This window comes from Periophthalmus magnuspinnatus, chromosome 13, assembly GCF_009829125.3.
Source record: "Periophthalmus magnuspinnatus isolate fPerMag1 chromosome 13, fPerMag1.2.pri, whole genome shotgun sequence".
NCBI lineage: Eukaryota > Metazoa > Chordata > Actinopteri > Gobiiformes > Gobiidae > Periophthalmus > Periophthalmus magnuspinnatus.
The window spans coordinates 26,234,262-26,254,720 of NC_047138.1; the positions used below are offsets into that span (position 1 = coordinate 26,234,262).

Consider the following 20,459-nt stretch of genomic DNA (forward strand, 5'->3'; position numbering starts at 1 on the left):
TTATTTTTATATATATATATATATATATATATATATATATATATATATATATATATATATATATATATATATATATATATATATATATATATATATATATATATATATATATATATATATATATATATAGTAAAAGCAGCTCCTAAAGGGCCTATATTACTCTATTCTCTGATCTATGTCATAATGTTGTTTACTTATCACAAACATACCTGGAGTTGTGCTTTGTTTCATTCACACATGTTTAACACACAAACCCTACATATTTGGTGTTCTCTCCAACAGAAAACACTCTGTTCCACCTTGCGATGTGATTGGATGATTTCAGCCTTGGAATTGCCAATCTCAAGGTAGAACAGAGCATTTTCAGATTTTGAGATGCAGACAGACTAATAATAAAGGATTACTTAAACGTGTGTGAATGAAACAAAACATAACTCCAGGTATGTTTCTGAGGAGGTAACAACATTATAACGTGGCTTGAAAGCTCACAAAAGTAAATTTTGCGTGATACAGGACCTTTAATGTCAAAATAAGACCACTGTGTACTGTAAGCATTTAATTATAAACCCATTTTGCCAATCACAAACATTGAAGTTACTCTTCTATCATGCTAGTTTTTGTTAGCAGTGATGAGCAGTAAAATGTGGTTATAAACTCATCGTTGTGAATTATTAGGATGCTAGGAATGATTTAAGAAGTGCAAACTGTTTGAAATTAACTAGCTTCTGTCATGTTATCAATGTTACAAGATATAAAGTACATCCCAGTGAGCACCATTGCAGTTACACACACTATTAACAGTTCCAGTGCTTTAAATACTTTCCTACTTGTTGTGTGCTGCTGTTTCAGAGTAGGTAAGTGAATATTTTCTCCCTGTGTCATGCCAGATCACCACTGAGGAGTCGTCCTTCAGTCCCACTCGCACCACTCCACAGAAGCCCCTCAAACCGGCCTTAAAGAGGTCATCAGTGGTAGAGAGACCAACCGAGCTCCCAACAAGTAAGACCCTCACTGACACTATATTATTCTACACTACAGTATTATGTAGAGAAGAAGATGATGATGGTGAGTTAGTGATGACCACCTACATTGAAGAGTGGTTTATTAAAGGTGCACTATGTAACGCTTTTGCTTGTATCCATTGATGTCATGGCTAATGTTCCACAGTATTCCACAGTGTGACATTCAGCATATCTGTCCTGCAAGATTAGGTTTTAATAGATTCAAAACCATTAATGAGCTAACTATAATTTCCACTTGGTATTAAACGTGCTCTATATAACTTTTCTGGTACACCCGCGTGTCTCCATGGAGATTTTATTGGTTTGCCTGAGATGTGTTTTGCGGTCTGGCTTTAAACTTATCTTGCATTTATTCAACTGCACATATGCTTTAGCTCAAATATAACTTACATTCTTACTGTTAGCCGGCTTGCCTTTCCACATATCTGACCTGGAACTTGTAGTCTGATATGATCTTGTAAATGTCACCAGGTTTGGCATCCAGTACAAAGCACTGAAGCTCTGATAGTCTGGTATCTGGGTACTTGTATATGTATATATGCCAGAATCCTACTAGTTTACATTTTGTCTGTTTTGTGCCCACTTTATTTCACATCTCTTTATCCATAGCCTGTGTAAAACCTGTTCTGTCTTGCACAATCAGAGCCTTAGATCAGTTCTCTTTGTTCAGACTCCAGTAGCGTTAGCAGGGTGTCTCTCTCTCTCTCTCCCTCCCCCTCCCCTCCATCTGTCTACCCCCCCTCCCTTCATCTCACTCCCTCTCTCCCTCTTGTTGTCTCTCTCCCTGTCCCTGTCTCTCCATCTCTCCCTCTCCAGCTTTCCCTCCATCGCTCCTCCCTTTTCTCTTTCCCTCTGTCCTTCTCTCGCCCATCTCTTTCTCTGCATCTCTTTCCCTCTGTCTTTCTCTCTCCCCTCTCTTTCTCTTCATCTCTCTCCTCCCTCTCTCTCCTCCCATCCTCTCCACCCCTCTCCATCTCCCTCCTTTAGTCTCTCTCTTTCTCTCCCTTCTGTCAGTCTCCCCCCCACCATCTCTCCCTCCCTATCTCTCTCTTCCTCAGTCTACCCCATCTCTCTTCATCTCTCTCTCCCTCAATCCCCTCCCTCTACATCTCTCTCTCCCCCAGTTTCTTCCCCCTCTCTCCATCTCCATCTCTCGCTCTCTCAGTCTCTCCTAACTCTCTTCCCATCTCTCTCTTTCTCTCTCCCTCCCTATTTCCCCCCTCTCTCCTTCAGTCTCCCCCTCTCTCTCCATCTCTCTCTCCCTCAGTCTCCCCCTCTCTCCATCTCCATCTCTCTGTCCCTGTGGTGTCAGAGGAAGTGTTGAGTGGTCCACTTGTTGGCACAGAGAAAACACAATCTGTCCCACGTGTACTGCCAGCTTTCAGACTGACCAGTATCAATGGGCATTCAGACTGGACTGGATTCATGTTGTTCCTGCAAAGGCAAAAATATCATGACTCAACAATTTTTCGCAACTTTAACTTACTTGATCGTAAGCCCAAACAAATGTTATTGCTTTGTTGGGAATTTTTCACAGTATGGCATCAAACTTGCCTAACTTGCAACTTTAACACCACCTGCTTCCAGTGAGCCAAATTTAATACCATATTTTGCAACTTTCCAGGCAAAGTAATGGCAAACAGGTTGTGGGCCCAGTTTAAGACAAGTTACATACGGCATCTTTAATTATGAAAAACCTACACTAGGGGTAAATGAGAAGGGGAAACAACTACAAAATGGTTAAAAGCTTGGAAAAGTCCATTTTGCGTAATCGGTCTGCTTTAGCATTACTATTGAAACATTGTGAGTGTGTGGTTACCAGGCACCAGTATCGTTGTTTTACATAACTCAGTCACATGTACAGCATATAGTGATTGGTTTTATAAGATATGTTGGTCAAACTGCGATGGCTTTTGAATAGAGGAAATGAACCCAGACATTTGATGCAGATAGCAGGAGATGGTAGTTGCATAACACAGCACTATTAGCTCTATGTACTTCAAAGCAGCCCCCATCAGAAACATTTACTTTGCATGATGGTCAAGGAGGTCAAAGCTTTCAATTTATTATGAAGGATTACATGTACATATGCCGGTCTGATGTAACTTTTTGCTTTTGTTTGAAAACAGGCACCATCTGTTTTAGCAAGTGATTGTGAGTGGAGTTCAGAAAATAGTATAATAATAGAGCATATTGGTGACAGACTAGAACATGGTGGATCCAGCACAACAAGAAAAGTTGCACAGTGCACCTTTAAACATTTTAAGAATACTAAATTGCCAGTTTCTCTCAGCCTATGTGAATGCATTGGGAGACTTGGGGACTTGGTAAATATCTGTGGGGTGAATTTTAGAATTTTAAAACGACAAAACCGTGCAATCAAATAGAAAGCTCAATACTCATCATTAATCTTTGTATTCTAACATCACCTTTTGCCTTGCAGGTCCAAGTGATAATTCAGGAAATGCTTTGAAGCACTTGTTTTGTGCCAGTCCAGACGCTGAGGCTTTAGAGGTGAGACCTGGACTCCTGAAAACACACACACGCATTACTAATGAAAAATACTTTGCCACAAAATTCCTCTGTCATGAAAAGGTACAGCCCATCAAGTATCTTTATTGGCTGTTTTAATTTCAATTGACTAGTATAAAAGGTTTTACCCACTAAAGATTGGATAGAAGCAACAGTGCACAATGCACAGATATCAGCCATGTATTTTATATCTCATAAAGTGTTGGTTATATTGCTGCAAATAAATGTCACAATTTGCTAAATCGGCCTTCAGATATAATAGCTCATTCTAAATCTTTCCTATTGTGTGGCTTGCATTCACGAAAAGACAGTTTCTTTTAGTGCAAAGGTGCCGAACTATAACTCAAGGACCAAATGCAGCCCATTAATTACCTTTGTTGGCCGTTTTAATTTAATTTGACTAATATAAATTTTTTAAGCTTACATATCAGTGAAATTTGTTACTTGGAGAATAATAACAGAACTTTTATAATAGTGCAGCAATCTGATAAATAGTCTAATAGTCAAAGTTAAAATTTTGTTTGAAGCATGTTTGCACCAAAGATTTCATCAGCATCACATCTTAACAACAAAAAATACACAATTAAATATTTCATGACTTTGCTTTCATTAAAGGTCCTATATTACACAAAATTTACTCTGAACTTTAAGCCATGTTATAATGTTACCTGATCAAAAACATACCCAGATTTGTGTTTTGTTTTATTCACACATGTTTAAGTAATCCTGCATTATTAGTCTCTACATTTCCAAAGCTCAAAATGCTCTGTTCCACCTTGTGATGTCATGAAGTGATAGTTTTCACTTTAACATCACAGGGGGAAACGGAGTGTTTTCTGTTTGAGGGAAGAACTCATGTTTAACACACAAACCCTGTATATAGGTTGTGTAAATGAAACAAAACACAACTTCAGGTATGTTTTTGATGAAGAAACAACATTATAACATAGATCAGGAAATGGCATAATATGGGCCCTTTAAAAAAAAAAGAAAGTGACTTAACTTTCTTTTTGTTTTATTTAAGTATAAGAATTTCTCTAATTATTTTTGTCCTGACTATGTACGTATTACTTTGACAATAATAATATGCAAAGTTCTATATACAGTTTGTTATACTATGCACTTTTTGCTACATTCTTCCCAAGCATGAACTGAATTTTGGAGTTGACCTCTATTTTAAATCCTTCCCTACTTTGTCTCAGCTCCCAGCAAAGCTTAAAAGAAAACTCTCTTTTCTGCTCCAGCACTTTTCTATAATAAATTATTCATTTTCCCCAAGCATTGCAGTGAAATTCGATACAACTCTGCTGAAAATTATTCCAAGGTTCTTAACGCTGTTTGTCTTATGCCACTGTAAAGAAAAACAACAACCTTTTGGAAGTCCCAATGTCTCCTGAACACAGGAGACCATCCAAACGAGTCCGGATATCTGTTGTGGTAAGAGCCGCCATGTTGGGGCTGTCAAATGCCCCAAATCCGCCCAGCAACAGGTTCATCCAAATCAGCCAATAGTCATCAATGTCATTTCATCTTGGTCTTAATTTCAACATTGCCGATGAACTGTGATTGGGCAAAAGTCCAACCCAGTCCATGTCACCGTGCCATAAAGAACTGAACAATCTTGTCCGACCTATAGCGCCACCTACCGACTATACTGACCATACTGTGATTCACTAAGCATCAGTAGTTACAGAGAATATTTGACCACTGTATCCATACACAAGCAAAGCAACCTACTTTATTAAAAGTGAGCATAGATTTAATAAAAATAACAGTCACTTTTATTAAAATTGGAAAACATAAAATAAACAACCTATTAAAATTGAAATTAATTAAAATAAACACTACCCAATTATTTTTGTATGTAAAATACTTCACTTTATGGTGATGTTTTAATATTTATTATGCCCCATCATGCGACATCCACACACGGCCCCCTGTCCACTGCCTAGAAACAATTGGACGGGAAATATTGATGCTAACTGTGCACAACAGCGCCCGGTAACCTCACTGAGTCTAGTGTGATTGACCATAAGCCTTCATAAACTAGTGCTTTAAAAATGTACACTGTCAATAATGAATTAATGAGAAGTAGTTGTGCCTTTAATATAACTTATTTAGGAATGACACTCACAAGTTTTCATTCACATTACATGTATATACATTTAGTAATGTCCGTTATTAACAATTTACTCAGGCTAATGCACTTACATAAATGAGCATTTGATTAATATTGAACATAAAATCTCAACACATCATATAATATTTTATTATTATTATTATTATTTTTAAAAAAATCTTATTCTAGATGCAAACTTCTCAGTTCAAATGTATGTAGCTTGAGAAACATGTGGTGTACTGGGTAAGTGGTCTATGAGGACAAGGTTGTTCAGTGAAGCATGACATCATCACCGTGTCACCCGAGGCCTCCAATCAGTGAAGCCTCCCAGAGCCCAGGACCCTTTAGCCACGCCCTGATTCTGGAGTGACTCGGAAAACCCCTCTGCATCCACTGGAATTTATAGAACAATCTTTTTGGGTCGTCGTCTCCCGAATATGAAGGCAATAGAAATGAAACAGAAAATATTAAAATTAGCAAATTAATGATCCGAAGAAAGAAAAACTGTATATATTCATTAAGATAATTGGGGACTATTTGCATGAGAACGGGGATTGAAGCAGTAGTATGAAATTCACATCTGACTGATTTATATTTATTTTTGTTAAGCTTTCAGTTATATCTCTGCAAATAAATGCAATTTGCTGAATAACTGAATTGAACTGATTTTCCCATTCTTGTGTAATTCACAACTTTTAGAGACTTGTTACTAATAATTGGTTATGATACACATATAAAAATAATAATAATAATAATATTTCCAACCCCAATTTCAGTTATTTTGAAAACCATTTGGATCAGTTTTACCTAGGCCTGTTACAATAAATGCTATATCGACTTATCATTCAATATATGAATGTTGGAACAATATTTTTGGGGCCAGTATTTATCGTGGGTACTTTCATTGCTCTACTTGGGAATTTTTCATTATTTTTGGCTATATGATAAGATTTAAGCTGTAAAAGGTTGAATTAATAACTTCTTTGACTCATTACACACTAACTACTACAGTGTTTCAATCTGCTGTTTATTTATTGCAGCTCATGACTGTGTAACAATATTGTACATTTAGAATAGTTTTTGTGGTTTGAATCTGCTCTTGGGTTATTATTTCAGTGGCATAAATGAGTTTCAGTATTATCATCGAACGTCTATTTACTTCAGCAAAATATCTCACTTCAAAATGTGTCATGACAGGTCTAGTTTTACCCATCATTGGGTTGTTTGTAGGCCTGTGGCGATAACAAGTTTTGAAGATTGATATATTGGGGATGGAAATATAGACGATACACAATATTGAATGTCATTATGCCATTGACACAATAACCCGTTTATTCACTCTTCTACAGCTCGAATCTTATCATAGTACAGAAAAATAACAAAAACACTCCCTCTACAATAAAGTAAAAGTCCCCCCAAGACTGACCCCCAAAAATGATTGTTCCATCTGTCATTTTTTGATTGATATGTTTATGTAATAATTATGGTGATAGGTCTTTATCAAGATTCAAATAGATACAAGGTCAGCATATCATCAACTTTGCAATGATAATAAAAGTAAAATGTTAAATCTGTCAACTGGACAAAAAGTTGTAGGAGTGAAGAAGTTTTGCTGCTCATCCAAGCTGATTCTTCAGTTCTGGTCCGATGGTCAGCTGGTGGACACTGCCTTATATCTATCTGAAGGGAGGAGTTAACTACACTGAAACTGAAAACACCTATTGTTTACAGTTTCTATTTGTAGGCTAGGTCTATTGAGCTACACTAAGGGTGCACTGTGCCTGAGTCATACTTTGCAATGATAAATTATGATTCATGGTGAGTCCTCTGAGATATTGGAGATTATAATCTTAAAGGCAGATGTCCAATTACGAGGACAAGCCTTCTTCACCGATGCATGTCAATCAATAGACAGGGAATGTGATTGTAAATGGAGACAAAGTGTTACACAGAATAACTTTGGACATATGATGAAGCACAGTTTATAAAGAAAATCAAACCTCATTATAAATAATCTGATTTTGCAGCCAAACACACCCCTTCGTTTGTTGTCGCCGATGATTCACGATTAATCTTAATTATTTCAATCATTTCTCTCACCACATTTTCTTATTGCTTTTGCTGTAGGAACCCCCGCCCAGTTTAAAGGCTCTGGTGAGAACCTATCACTCTGCTAAACTTTGCACTGCATTTGAAATACGTTGCCACACTAACCAGAATGTGTATGCTAATTGCAATTTTAACTAGATTTGACTTTTATTTGAGTTATTTTTGAGGCATGACTAGCCACACACAAGCTCAGCATTTTAATGTTTTTTGGTTTAATTGCACTGAAGCATTTATCAAACACTGGTTAAAGCCCCTGATTCAAAACATACGTATACAATGATGCATTGAAATATCAGGTTGTTCAAATCCTCGCATTATTCAGCTTGAAATGACCAGGTTAATGCCGTAGTAGTTCATAATTTCTATTGTCTTTCTGACATGAGGTACTTTGTTTCTCATTGGTTTTCTTCACCTGTTTTTGTTCCAAATTGAGAACTGTTTAATGTACAAATTGCTTTAGTATTCTGATATGGCAAGAGAGGGAATTGAACTAAACAAAGTGTATTTGGAGAAATTTAACATGGACTAATGAGGTAGTAGACCAGACCGTACCATGACTACAACTGACTTTAACTCTGTCTTGACTTGAACTGAACTGGACTTGGGCAAGACTAGTAATTAACTTGAATTTAAGATGTGAAATTGTAATAAATTTGGGCTTGAATAGCACTATCTCATAAAGTTAAAACATATTTGAAGAAACAACTTGAGTAACAGTTTAGAAATGAAATGTAATGTAACCTAAAAACATACATGTTCTGGTATTTCCAAAGAAGAGATGCAAAGTTACTAAAGCAAATTATACCTGAAGTCAAGGTAGCACAAATGTTCATATTTTTGTTGACAATTTTCAGTCTTTCACAATCTTTCACTATAGACTTGCTCATAGTGGGAAGAGTAACCCAAACTGTTAAGAGTACTGTTACTAACAAAATATTAATAATAGGACTAAAAGTTGGAAAACTACTCAGGGGAAAATACTTTTTTTTTTTTCAAAAATACCACTACCCACCTTGACAGTAGCTCAGTTGGTTGAGCGATCAGATCCACCTTTCTCACAGGTTGGCGGTGTTCCAGGTCCTACAGATGAATACTATTGTTGTGTCCATAAATGAGACACTTAACCCACCTTGCCCTCAGTGTCTGCATGTGTATGTGAAGGGTGAGTGGTTCCTTGATGTAAAGGGCTTTGAAGGTGGAAAAGCGTTACATAAAAACGCGATTTACTTTGTATCATAATTGGACTACTCAAGCTTCATGACGGCTGGTTTAACATTATCTTTATACACTGTCTACAATTACAGGATGCTCATTTCATATAACACAAACATTAGCCACAAAACCATTAACATCATAATGCAAATAACCTAACAACAGTAATCCATTGTACCCTGACAGTTACACAAGAATAGCCTGTCTCTGATGTGAACAACAACCCATTAACTGAGCAGTGTTTCTCTATGATGCTCTGTTCCCTCTCTATGACTCTATTAGCTGTATTAATGATTTATACAGGCTCTACTTAAGGGCTCCATTAGTTTCACATGTCAGCGGAGATTATTGAAGTTTGTCCACAGTTCTCATCGCTCAGAGCCCAGTGCTGAGCGGGACATTTCTCTTCCCTCAGAGGCCAGTGTGGAAAACAGGAGCTGATAAATGACGGTGTACATAGAGGGCAGGGTTATGGGTTGATGGATCTTTCTCAGTAATAATGGTGGAATTGTAAAATGGTTCAAGAAATACTCCCGCACTAAAGTAAAAGTATTGGGTACTTTTCATTTATGTCTGTGGAATCCCTTAGTTGTCCAGGTATGATCCATAGCAAAATAAAAATTAAGTTTTGTCAAATGGTATAGTTCTGGTCAGATTGCTGCCTTATATTTATATTTTTGTTAGCTAGGTCTATAGAAAAGAGGTGGGTTGGTTTCAGTGTAGTTATTAGCTCCGCCCATCACACGCACATTCATATACCAGTGTACGCAGACACTGGGATCAAGATGGGTTAAGTGTCTTGCCCAATCACACAACAACAGCATTCATCTGTGGGAGCTGGAATGGCACCGCCAACCTGTGAGTCAATAGATCTGACCGTTCTACCAATGTAAATTATTAAAAAATAAAAGTACTTGCATACGTGAGCTTTGTGTCAGAGTAATTTCTCTGGTAGATCAATAAAGTTTGTCTGGGAACATTATACAAGGAGAGGTACTAAAGAGTAGAGCTATTTAAAGACGCTATATGTAACTTTTCTGGTAGACAAGGAGATGCTATTGCTTGGCTTGGAATGTTCCACAGTATGACATTAAATCATGGAGACAAGCAAGTGACACCACCTAGCCAAGTTACTGGTCAGATCAGTGAAGAAACTTGCCTTATGGGATTGTTTGCATTATTGATATTTACCACATATTTAGAACTATAAAAATACACAAAGATTGTAGTTTCAAATCATGTGGTCTTGTGTTGTTCATACGTATCAAGAACTTTCTAAATCTGTTCATTACAAATTTAACTTTGTCTTACACATTTAGATATTGATACTGAAAAATTGAATATCTAGTTTGAGTACTCCTTTGTTGGGTTCAATATCCAGACCAATTCTACTATGATGTTCAAGGAAATCACAATAGTAAGTCCATAAAAAGTAATAACATCTTCCTTATCTCCACACTTCGGTGTATTTGCCTGTGTCTGCTCCATGTGAACACTCTCGTCAGTGAGAGGGAGAAGCCAGAGGGACTGAGTTTTATGGCCCTAATCACAAACAGTCCCACTGGGTCTGGTCTAAAGCTCATTATACACTTCTGTAAGCAACTGGATTCTCCGCTATGGCTCTGTTAAGTGAAGTAGACAAATATTGTGCAATTAAAAAGAAAAGCAGTTATGTCTGTGGCTTCATTTATGTAGGAACATAGGAACTTTATCAAAGTACAGTGAAGGGTTGTAAAATAACTGTTGCCCGGATACTAATCAAACTAGTATCAAAACTAGCTACTCATTCTGGCAGATTTACTGAAAAACATACACACATTGGACAAAATTGAATGTTTCTTCAATAGTTTTAGGATTTTGATCTTTATAAGAACTAGTATAAGACTACATGCTGATATTGAATAAATTGCTCAAATTTTGTGGCAAAGCAAGGCAAGTTTATTTATATAGCACAATTTGGACACAAAGTAATTCAAAGTGCTTTACAGAATAACAGACAAATCACAATACAAACTGATAAAATAATAAATAATTGTCAACATCATCATCAACATTTCAGTCATATGCACAGCTAAATAGAACCGTTTTGAGCCTGGATTTAAACATTTTCAACCTTTAGGAAGACACTTCCAGGTTTTAGCTGCATAAAACTGAAATGTTGATTCCCCATGTTTAGTCCTGATTCTGGGCACCAGCAGGAGGCCGGACCCTGAAGTTCTCAGAGTGCGAGATGGTTCATATGGCACTAACATGTTGGAGATGTACTTAGGCGCTAGGCCATGGAGAGACTTGTACAAAAGCAGAGGTGCTTTAAAGTCTATTCTCTGAGCCACACGAAGCCAGTGCAGAGACCTGAGCACAGGACTTATGTGCTCGTACTTCCTGGTTCTAGTCAGGACCTGAGCAGCAGTGTTCTAGATGTGCTACCTTAAACTGTCTTAAAGCTCGTTTGGAGAAGCCAGTGAGCAGGCCGTTATAGCAGTTTAACCTACTGGAGGCAAATGCATGGATAAGTCTCTCCAATTCTGGTTTTGACAGTATATCTTTAATTTTGCAATGTTTTTTAGACTGTAAAAAGCTGCAGATGTTGACTGATTTGATGTTGCTGTTAAAGTTCAAGTCTGAGCCCATTATTACCCCTAGATTTCTAGCGTGATTTGAAGATTTTGGAAAGGGAGACTGGAGGTGACTGCTGACACTTTCTCTTTGTTTCTATGGGCCAAAGACTAGAACTTCAGTCTTGTCTGAGTTTAGCATCCACACACAGATCTGTGGGATGCTGTGGCAGAGTCCACTGGTCCATATTCACCTGCTGCTAGTGAGACATAGATCTGAGTGTTGTCTGCATAATTGTGGTAGCACACATTATTGCTGTGTATTAACTGGCCTAACAGTTTTTCTTATGTTAAGAAAAATCGTGTACCAAGCCTTTTTCTTACTATCAAAGTCGAGTTTGAAATGTTTGTATTGTGATAACATAAAGTACAAGTATTTGAAAGTAGTTTTTTATACAACATTTACGCAACAACTCCCCTTTGCTCTAAAAGTAGCAGTTGTTGCACATATCTGAACTATTTTGGACAACTAATATTTATCCCTAATTGCAGTACTATTCACATATGTCATACTGTCTAATTGTAAAGTGTACCCATGTGGTGCTGTTTCTGTCCGGACGCGGGGGCAGATGGTGCATTATTAGCAGGTCTTTTTTGGGACGTGTTAAGTGGGCTAAGCTCCATATTGGTCATTATTATTATCATTATTGCCTTGCACTGAGCTAATTAGAGTTGGACCCCCGCAGCCCCCCTGTATGACCAACCTGTGGGCTTGTTCTGCTTGTCATGAGTTGCTCCAACACGTGGCAGAACAAAGCAGTCACGCTACAGGGAAACTAGGTCAGAAATTTCATGTTTTTGGGCTTGTAATGAACTCAATCAGTTTAGGGATTTGGTTGTGAAGGTTATAATGCAAGTTTATAGTACAAGCATACACATTAATGATACTATATTATGCAAACTCTTGCAAACTTTTACCAATGTTAGAATGCTGTTGCCTCCTCAAAAATATAGCTGTAGGGGTGTTTTTTTTCTTTCACACATGTTTGAATAACCCTTTATTATAGGCCTGTCTACATCTCCAAGCTTAAAATACTCTGTTCCACCTTGTGATGACATGAAGCAGTAGTTTTCAAGTTAACATCTACCTTTTACTTTTTGTTTAGTAGAGACCGGAAATTCCAGCGCTGAAATTATTGAAATGATTCTAGTGAAGGTGTATGGAATTTAAAAACAGTGGGACGCTTCTTGTTTTACCACATGACATCACAAAATGGAAGAAAGTGTTTTCTGTTTGAGAGAAAAACTTGTAAACAACATAAACAACATTATAACATAGATCAGAAAATGGCGTAATATAGGTTCTTTAATACTTAATAATAAGTTTAAGTTGGTCATAACCAGTTTAGACAATCTAAAGATACACTGTGTAACTTTTCCACTGATAGATTTAGCACCATGAAGATGTCATTGGTTGAAATGTTCCTCAGTATGATATTTGTAAACTTACATGCATTTAATCAACTACATGTGTTTTCATTGCTAAAAAAAATACCTTCAAAAACACGCATTATTACTATGAGCGGCGTTGCCGCTCCACAAATCTTGCTTGTAACTTGGCCAGATGGCATCTCCTGTTTGTCTCTATTGAATATTTCACATTACAGCTTTAAATGTGGTTATCTTGCATTCATTACACAACAGGTGCTTTTACTGCTCAGAAATATCTTTTAAAAACATTCTTACTATGAGTGGTGCCGCCTCTCCACAGATCTAGACTGTAACTTGACCTGGTGGAGTCTCCTAGTGTTCTCTGTGGAGATGGAAATGTGAAATGCCATACAAACAGCATTCCAGGCAAACAAATATCCTGTCCATGAAGTTGAGGGGGAAAGTTCCATAGTGGATCTTTTAGTAGTTATTAAAATCACATTTGGCCACATCTTATCCACCATCACCATGACCTTGTTTTTGTCCCTTTTTTCTCTTTAAGTCCAAATCAAATCTCTTCTGCACCACATTTCAGCCATCTATGTCTCACTGCAGGACAAACAAACCCATAAACATTTTTTCCTTAGATTCCCCCCCTCTTCCCTACGGCCAAACTGAAATCAAGTTATTACTTCTCTCCTCCCTCCACACTACCCTGTCTTTTTCTTCCTTTCAGACACACTGAACCGTGACCATTTTTCTTCTTTTGGATTGGGTTTAATCTCAGTGGCTCAGCTCTACATCATTGTTTTGTATGGATGGATGGATGTTTTTTATATTTATTTATTTATATAATATATATATATATCTTAATCCTCATTCATTCTTTTCTGTATCTTGCCCATCTTTCAAAAGCCCCCTCCATTGTTTAGCATCAGTTTCATGTGTGAAATATTGATGCATCCCAAATGGCATCAGACTTGTAGAAGTGATGTCGCCTCTGAGTCTCCCTGTCTCAGTATTTTTCTCATTATTTTCTTCCACCATCTTGTATTTCTGTTGCGATCTGTTATTTATGATTGCTGCTGGGCTGAAGTTTTTGGCACCGCTCCTCTGTCTTCTGTTTTTTGTTGGGTTTTTTTATATATATAATTCATTTTCAATTTTTTGTGTCGCAGTGTAGACAATAGGAATCCTGCACGGAGTTTGAATGTAAAATAGAATTGTGCGTGTTGAGTTTTTTAAGTTGAAAATTTTTTACACACAATGTCTTCAGTTTCGACAGTTAATACATATTGCTGTTGTGTCCTTGGGCAAAACACTTCACCCAGTTTGCATATTCATGGGCTTCTCTTATGCAACATTTTGAGAACTTTTTCCTAGTTTAGTTTTATATCACTGTGGCAATTGCCCTAATTTTTCATGCCATGGAGATAAAGATGGGATAAATAAAATTGTCTATAATACGAGAATAAAATCAGTTATTGTAAAACTGCAAGAAGAGCTGATTAACAATACAAAACAAAAAAGAATTGCACTGCTAGTCTGTGGGTCAGTGGATCTGACCACTTTCCCAATGATTATGTAGAGAGCGGGATTCAAACCGCTAATTTTCGGTGGACACACACTTACCAACTGAGCTACTTTCGGCCATAAGATACAGGCAAATTGTACTCCATTTGTGAAGAATTGCAAAAACATCATATGGTTAATGGGATAATCCAAAAACAGTGAGAGATAATTTTTTTTCCATATTCCTTTATAGGATGATTTATAGCAATATACATAAGAAATTCAGTATCTTTAAATCTACTTAGCAGTGAGGCAAAAGTTCAAGTTCAATTTGACCTTTTTGAAGTGTCTGAGTTCAGCATTTCCGTATCAGTTTTAGAATACACTTCTTCAGTAAAAGTACATTTTTAAGAGGATGCATATAGTGAGTTAAAATAAGTAAAGATTTTTAGTCAGAGGTCAAGTGCTGTGTGTTGAGGCAGAGTGAAAGCATAGTGCAGGCCCCATTAACAGTGTCCTTGTGGATCTGATAGAGAATAATCAGAGGAGGAGATGAAACGCTCATTTCCCCAATCATTTGTGGAGACACAGTGAACTTATCTGGTGCAGATGGCTCTAATTCATTTTGACCGGAGCTGATTTTGGCTTGATATGCGATCTGTGCCGAGTGACAAATCTGCTCCACATCCCAGTGCTTAATAGAAGACAAAACTGACATGAAATATCACTGTCGTGTTCCTCTTCCCATTGACTAAGTATGTTTAAAAAATGGGACGCTTTGAAAATGATAAAGACAACGCAAGTTTTTATATATCACAATTTGTTCATAAAGTAAGTCAAAGTGGCAAAGCAAGGCAAGTTTATTTGTATAGCACAATTCATACACAAATGTAGGTACACAAATGGTTCAACTGCCATCCCATGGGAAGATTTATTACCGGACTTTGTGGTTCTGTATTTGTTTACCTTCTAGCCTCTTCCTCACAGCTGTTAACCTTTCCGATACTGCCCCATTATTATCCAGCTCAGAACAATATATAGTCTAGTTTCATTACTGTCAAACTGAAAGTGACTTCAGGAGGGCAGTCATTATGTATTAAACATTTTTTTGTACAACTTTTGGCCAATAGGCTGTATAAAGAAGTAGACTAAGGGAGTGTGGATTAGCAGGGAGCAGTCACTTAGCAACGCTGTCAATAAAACCTGTTGCTGACAATAGTGGGAGTAGCCTCTGAGACAAAAGGCGCCTGATTTGTTTGTTATTAATGTTCATATCTTTATTGATTCAACAGGAGTCAACTATGTTTGTCAATTATGTTAATTTTTCCTGTCTTTTCTACTCGTAAGCCACTATGTTTGTTTTGATACAGACTGTGCAAGCATTTTTCTGATTAGCTAATCCATCTGTCAGTCATGCCCATGTGAACTTGCACATCTTAGTAAAGGAAAAGAGTGCAGTTTAGATTAAATTGGTTTAGATCTCTATTGGCTAGACCTGTCACAATAAGTGCTGTATCGACTTATGAATATTTATCGTTGTACTTTTTCTTTGCAACAATAGGGAGTTTTTTGTTAGTTTAGTCATAAAATTATAAGATTTGAGCAGTAGAGGGCCGAATAAGTAACTGTTCATTTGTTGTAGCCCATGCCAATTAATGTTAATGATGTGATGATACTGTATATTTTAAAATTGGATTACTGGAATTAACCTGCTTTATTGTTACTGCGTTAGAGACATTAAGTAGTTTCAATATTATCATTTATTGTTATACTTCTCTGTGGCAATATATTGTGCTTCAAAATGTGTTATCATGACAGGCTTACTATTATTAACCAGGCAGCTATAGCAATTCTATTTGAAACCCATATCGCAGTGTGACCCTCCTCACTTGGGTTGGCCCCTGAAGCACTCCTTACTTCTCAGCAGTAATGTACGATGAAAGCAATAAACAGCAGCAACAAACCCAAGCAGCTGGGACTTTTGTCATCTTGTGAGTGTGGGTCTTCATTATGAGATTATTGCATCGTACTTCTCTCTTGTTTATTGCATGTTACTGCAGACTGTGGGGAAAAATTACAACTCGCCCCATCAACGCGAACAAGCGCAAAGGACATAAACTTAATTGTGTGTTTTACTGCATCAACAGAAGACAGTTAACCAGAGAGGAGCTGAGAATTGTCATTGGGATACTGCTGCTGCTGCTGCTCTATTGTGTCTATTGGATGCAGGCTTGGACAGTTGCCATTGAATTGTGATGCTGTGGTTGGACACAAGTGAAGATGGATGGCTATAGGAGACACACAGAGGTGGTTCACAAGAGCCTTTCTAATCTATGTCCGGGAAACAGCAGAGCAAGCGATACAGCTCTATTGGTGAGGCATCAGCACTCCCAAGCCTCAATATTAAGTTAATGCGGACTTGGATTCACTCTAGCTCCTATTTGAGCAACCCTACTGCAGCCTGTTATCTGTTTAGTGTAGTTCTGAACTGCAAGAAATTTGAAATGGAAACTTAAGTTGACATGTATGTCTGACCAGTGACTCTTTGGGGTTGTGTTACTGGGGTGATAGTAGCCCAGTTGGTAGTGCTTCTCCACTGATCCAAAGATTTGTTGTTGTTCGAATCCCTCTCTTGACATAAACTTCATTGGTGAAGGTAGAAGAGCGCTGAATAAAAATGTGACCATTTACCATTTCAAATCTGTGTTGTAGGTGTACTGTGTAACTTTTCTGATGGAGGATAAGCCATCTGATTGTTGCCATCGAGATGTTATTGCTTTGTGAGAAATGTTCCACAGTATCAGATTTAAGTAATCTATTTCCATAGAGATGAGCAAGGAGCAACACTAGGGCAAGGTACAGGTCTGATGGAGAGTATGTATGTTATAGGTATAGTATGTTTTTTCATGTTTTTTCCCTTTTAGTTTGTTTTTTCAAGGTATTTTAGACCAATAAAAACACCTGAAATTGAATAAATTAATTGATACGTTTAATGCCATGCTGTAGAACATTTTTTCTGCCAGAGGGTCCACTACCTGGTTCCTGTCATGAAGATGTTGTTGAATGTTCCATGGTATGGGATTAGACAAGCAAGTCACTTACTGGGGAGATCTGTGGAAAGGTGACCACACCCACAGTAAGAATGGTTATCTATGTCATCCAGGTATGATCCATAGTAAAAGAAAAAATCAACCAAACCATAGATAAGTTTACTGTCATACTTTGAAACATTACAAGCAAATCAATGACATATCAATAGTGACATCCCTTTGCAAAAAAGTTACATAGTGCACCTTTAAATGCTGGAATATATAAACACATATACAATATTTTGTAAAACAGGTTTGAAAAGGGAACATAGGAAAAATCTAGGTCTGTTCAGTGCGTGAGATGAAACCTGTCCTGGTTACCACTAACAGGATTAACAGTTGTCCTAGAAAACACAGCCTCGAGGTGTGTCTGAATTCTATTGTATTTTATGGGCTGTATTTTGGGTTCGTTCTGCTGCAGCGATTGACAAGTACAAGCCCATCTACGGAGCATGTTATCTGGGCTGTCTAACCGATGATTGTGCCTGTCAAACAATACAAGGGCAGCGTGAATGCCGTGTGGATGAAACGTGGTTGGAGGGTTGCTATGTAAACGCATCAAAAAGAGATCAAATCGGGATGACGAGGAGCGCCCGGGGAACTGGGAGCATGTAGACAGAGACATGGGGTAGGCCAATGCATGTAAAGTGAGTCCTTACAGTTAACAGTTGAGGACAAAACTGCAGTATTGAGTTGACTACAGGGCAACAATCTGTTATATCTGCTATGACATGTGTTTTATTGATCATTATTGTAACAGTTGAAGTAAACAACACAGATCTCTTTATCGTAGTACTTGTTGGAAGGGGGGGGCATTTTGACCTCATAGTGTTATTGAATTGAATAATTGGTGTGAGGAAGTTTGGCAAATTGCGATGTAACTCTTACAATTCTGATTTATGGTGTGGCTTAGGTCATTTTCACACGTTGCTCTGTTCTATGGACCGACGTCTATTTTATTTCTGTTTACTTAACTTTTAGGTTGGTCTTATTCACATACATCGCGCATCATACAACCCAAACACACAGAGAAAAGTTGCGCATTGCACCTTTGCTTAGCTGTACTGTTCATTAGATTTAGACACAATTTAAAAATGGAGGAAAGCCAAATGTTCTTTCATTTGGTGCTTGGTTCAGACATCTTAAAAATCCAATTTATTTAGAAAAGCTCCCAGGAGGGTAAAAAGACATACGTGTGTGTCTATTGAGTTTAGTCTGTGCACGCCTGGCCTGTGCTTGCATAATGCTACAGTAGGGCACCTTTTTTCTCCTCTGAGCTGTAGTCGCCGAGGTTGCCAACAGGTCGGCCACCAGCGCAATGAGGATAAATGAGCTCCCATCAGCCCCTAGGGCATTCTGTCTCTCTCTTTCTCTCTCACTCTCTCTCTCTCCCCCTCTGTCTTTCTCTCTCACTTTCTCTTTCTATTTCACTCTCTCTGTTTCTGTTTCTCTTTCTCGCTCTCTTTCTCTCCATCTTTCTCAGGTGCTGCTTAAGTCCTCAGAGGGTAAATACCTGGACTGGTCACATGACTAAACACATTGAAAGAGTATTTCACAGCCGAGTACTCCACGTTGTACACAGCCCAGGAGAGTTAGTCAACACTGGAATTCAAGACTATTTACTGAGACTATCACAACTGGGCTGTACAGAGGAAAGACTCTTTACTAGTGCATGTGTATTATGTAATCTGCCTTGGCTTACATGTTTACATTGCATCCATCAATTGAAAGATTATTTGGTTCCTTTTATTGTTATTGTCTCTCAAGGGTGATGGTACCTATGTTGGTGGAGTGTTTGACTTCTGATCTGAAGGTCAGGCGATTCGATCCCCCAGGTGTATACTGTCATTGTGTCCTTAGGCAAAACCTTTAACCAGCCTGGGCCCTAGTGATGTGTTTTACCTAATAAATTTGGTATATTAGTGTTACTTTTAGAAGTTTTGACTAGATATATTAAAATGTTTTTGACTTGTTTCAATACATTACGAGCCTAATTATCTGATTATTTTTGCTAGCACATCCTAATTATGTTGATGTCTGTGTACATGGCTCTATGAATGACAGTGTAAATAGATGAGCTATTCCTCGATGTAAAGAGCTTAGAGTGCCTTGAAGTTGGAAAAACACTATATAAAAATGTGACCACTCACCAACTTGTTGAAATAAAAATGTATGGGCAAATCTGTAGCATATATAGAAGTCACTATTTAAATCATATTACTTGCTTGGACCAGCTTTTATATCCACCTTTTCAATTTGACATTGAAATCTTAGTGGTTTGAGCCTCATGTCGGTCATGATAATACAACAACATACAACTCTACACTTCTTCCTCCCGGGGGTTGAGCGTTAAATCCCACCTCTCTTAAACGGTCTCGGCTTGTCACTCTGGAAAGTGTTGTAACTCCATCATCCTAACGATCATCCTCTGTGTCATCTCATGCATCACGCCCCCACTCTCATTAAATGTACTGTAGTCTCTGCTTCACTCACTCACTTCTGCCCATCTGTCTCTGAGCACTCGCCTCTAAACCAGGGTAGCTGTTTAATTTGGCTTTCTCTGCACTAATATGAAGACATAAGTTAAAATAGTAGTTGCTTTGATTCCTGACAGTTTAGATGGGTTAAAATGTCTTTATGTTCGCGTAAATTATGTTTTAACCATAGACTGTATATATAAATGGATAGATCTGACTCGCTAGCTGCCGCAGTCCAAATAGGAAGTGAGCATGGGCACGCTTCACGCTGCAGTTTACTTTCTATTGAAAAACTGTGGCCCCTCTCTCTGAACTGCTGCTGTCAGATTTTTCAGTTTGGTTTTAAAATGTTCATATGAATACGCTTTTCATGATTCTGGTATTCTTATTTGTCTATAAGT

The 20,459-nt window shown here is 37.7% G+C and overlaps 1 protein-coding gene and 1 long non-coding RNA gene across 3 annotated transcripts in view; one reads left to right on the plus strand and one right to left on the minus strand.

Moving 5' to 3' along the window:
• clcn2c (chloride channel 2c) overlaps nt 1–20,459 on the plus strand; it is a 193,695-nt gene that overhangs the window by 154,267 nt on the left and 18,969 nt on the right. Inside the window, exons 19-22 of one of the 2 annotated variants that reach the window (XM_055226034.1) lie at nt 888–999; nt 3,466–3,536; nt 4,914–4,991; nt 7,801–7,827. In XM_055226034.1, coding sequence (XP_055082009.1) covers nt 888–999; nt 3,466–3,536; nt 4,914–4,991; nt 7,801–7,827 — 288 coding nt within the window. The remainder of the gene's footprint in view (nt 1–887; nt 1,000–3,465; nt 3,537–4,913; nt 4,992–7,800; nt 7,828–20,459) is intronic. The other variant, XM_055226035.1, reaches the window with a different exon arrangement.
• Nucleotides 1–20,459, minus strand: part of LOC129456737 (uncharacterized) — a 220,596-nt gene that overhangs the window by 69,278 nt on the left and 130,859 nt on the right. The gene's annotated exons all lie outside the window — the stretch shown is intronic.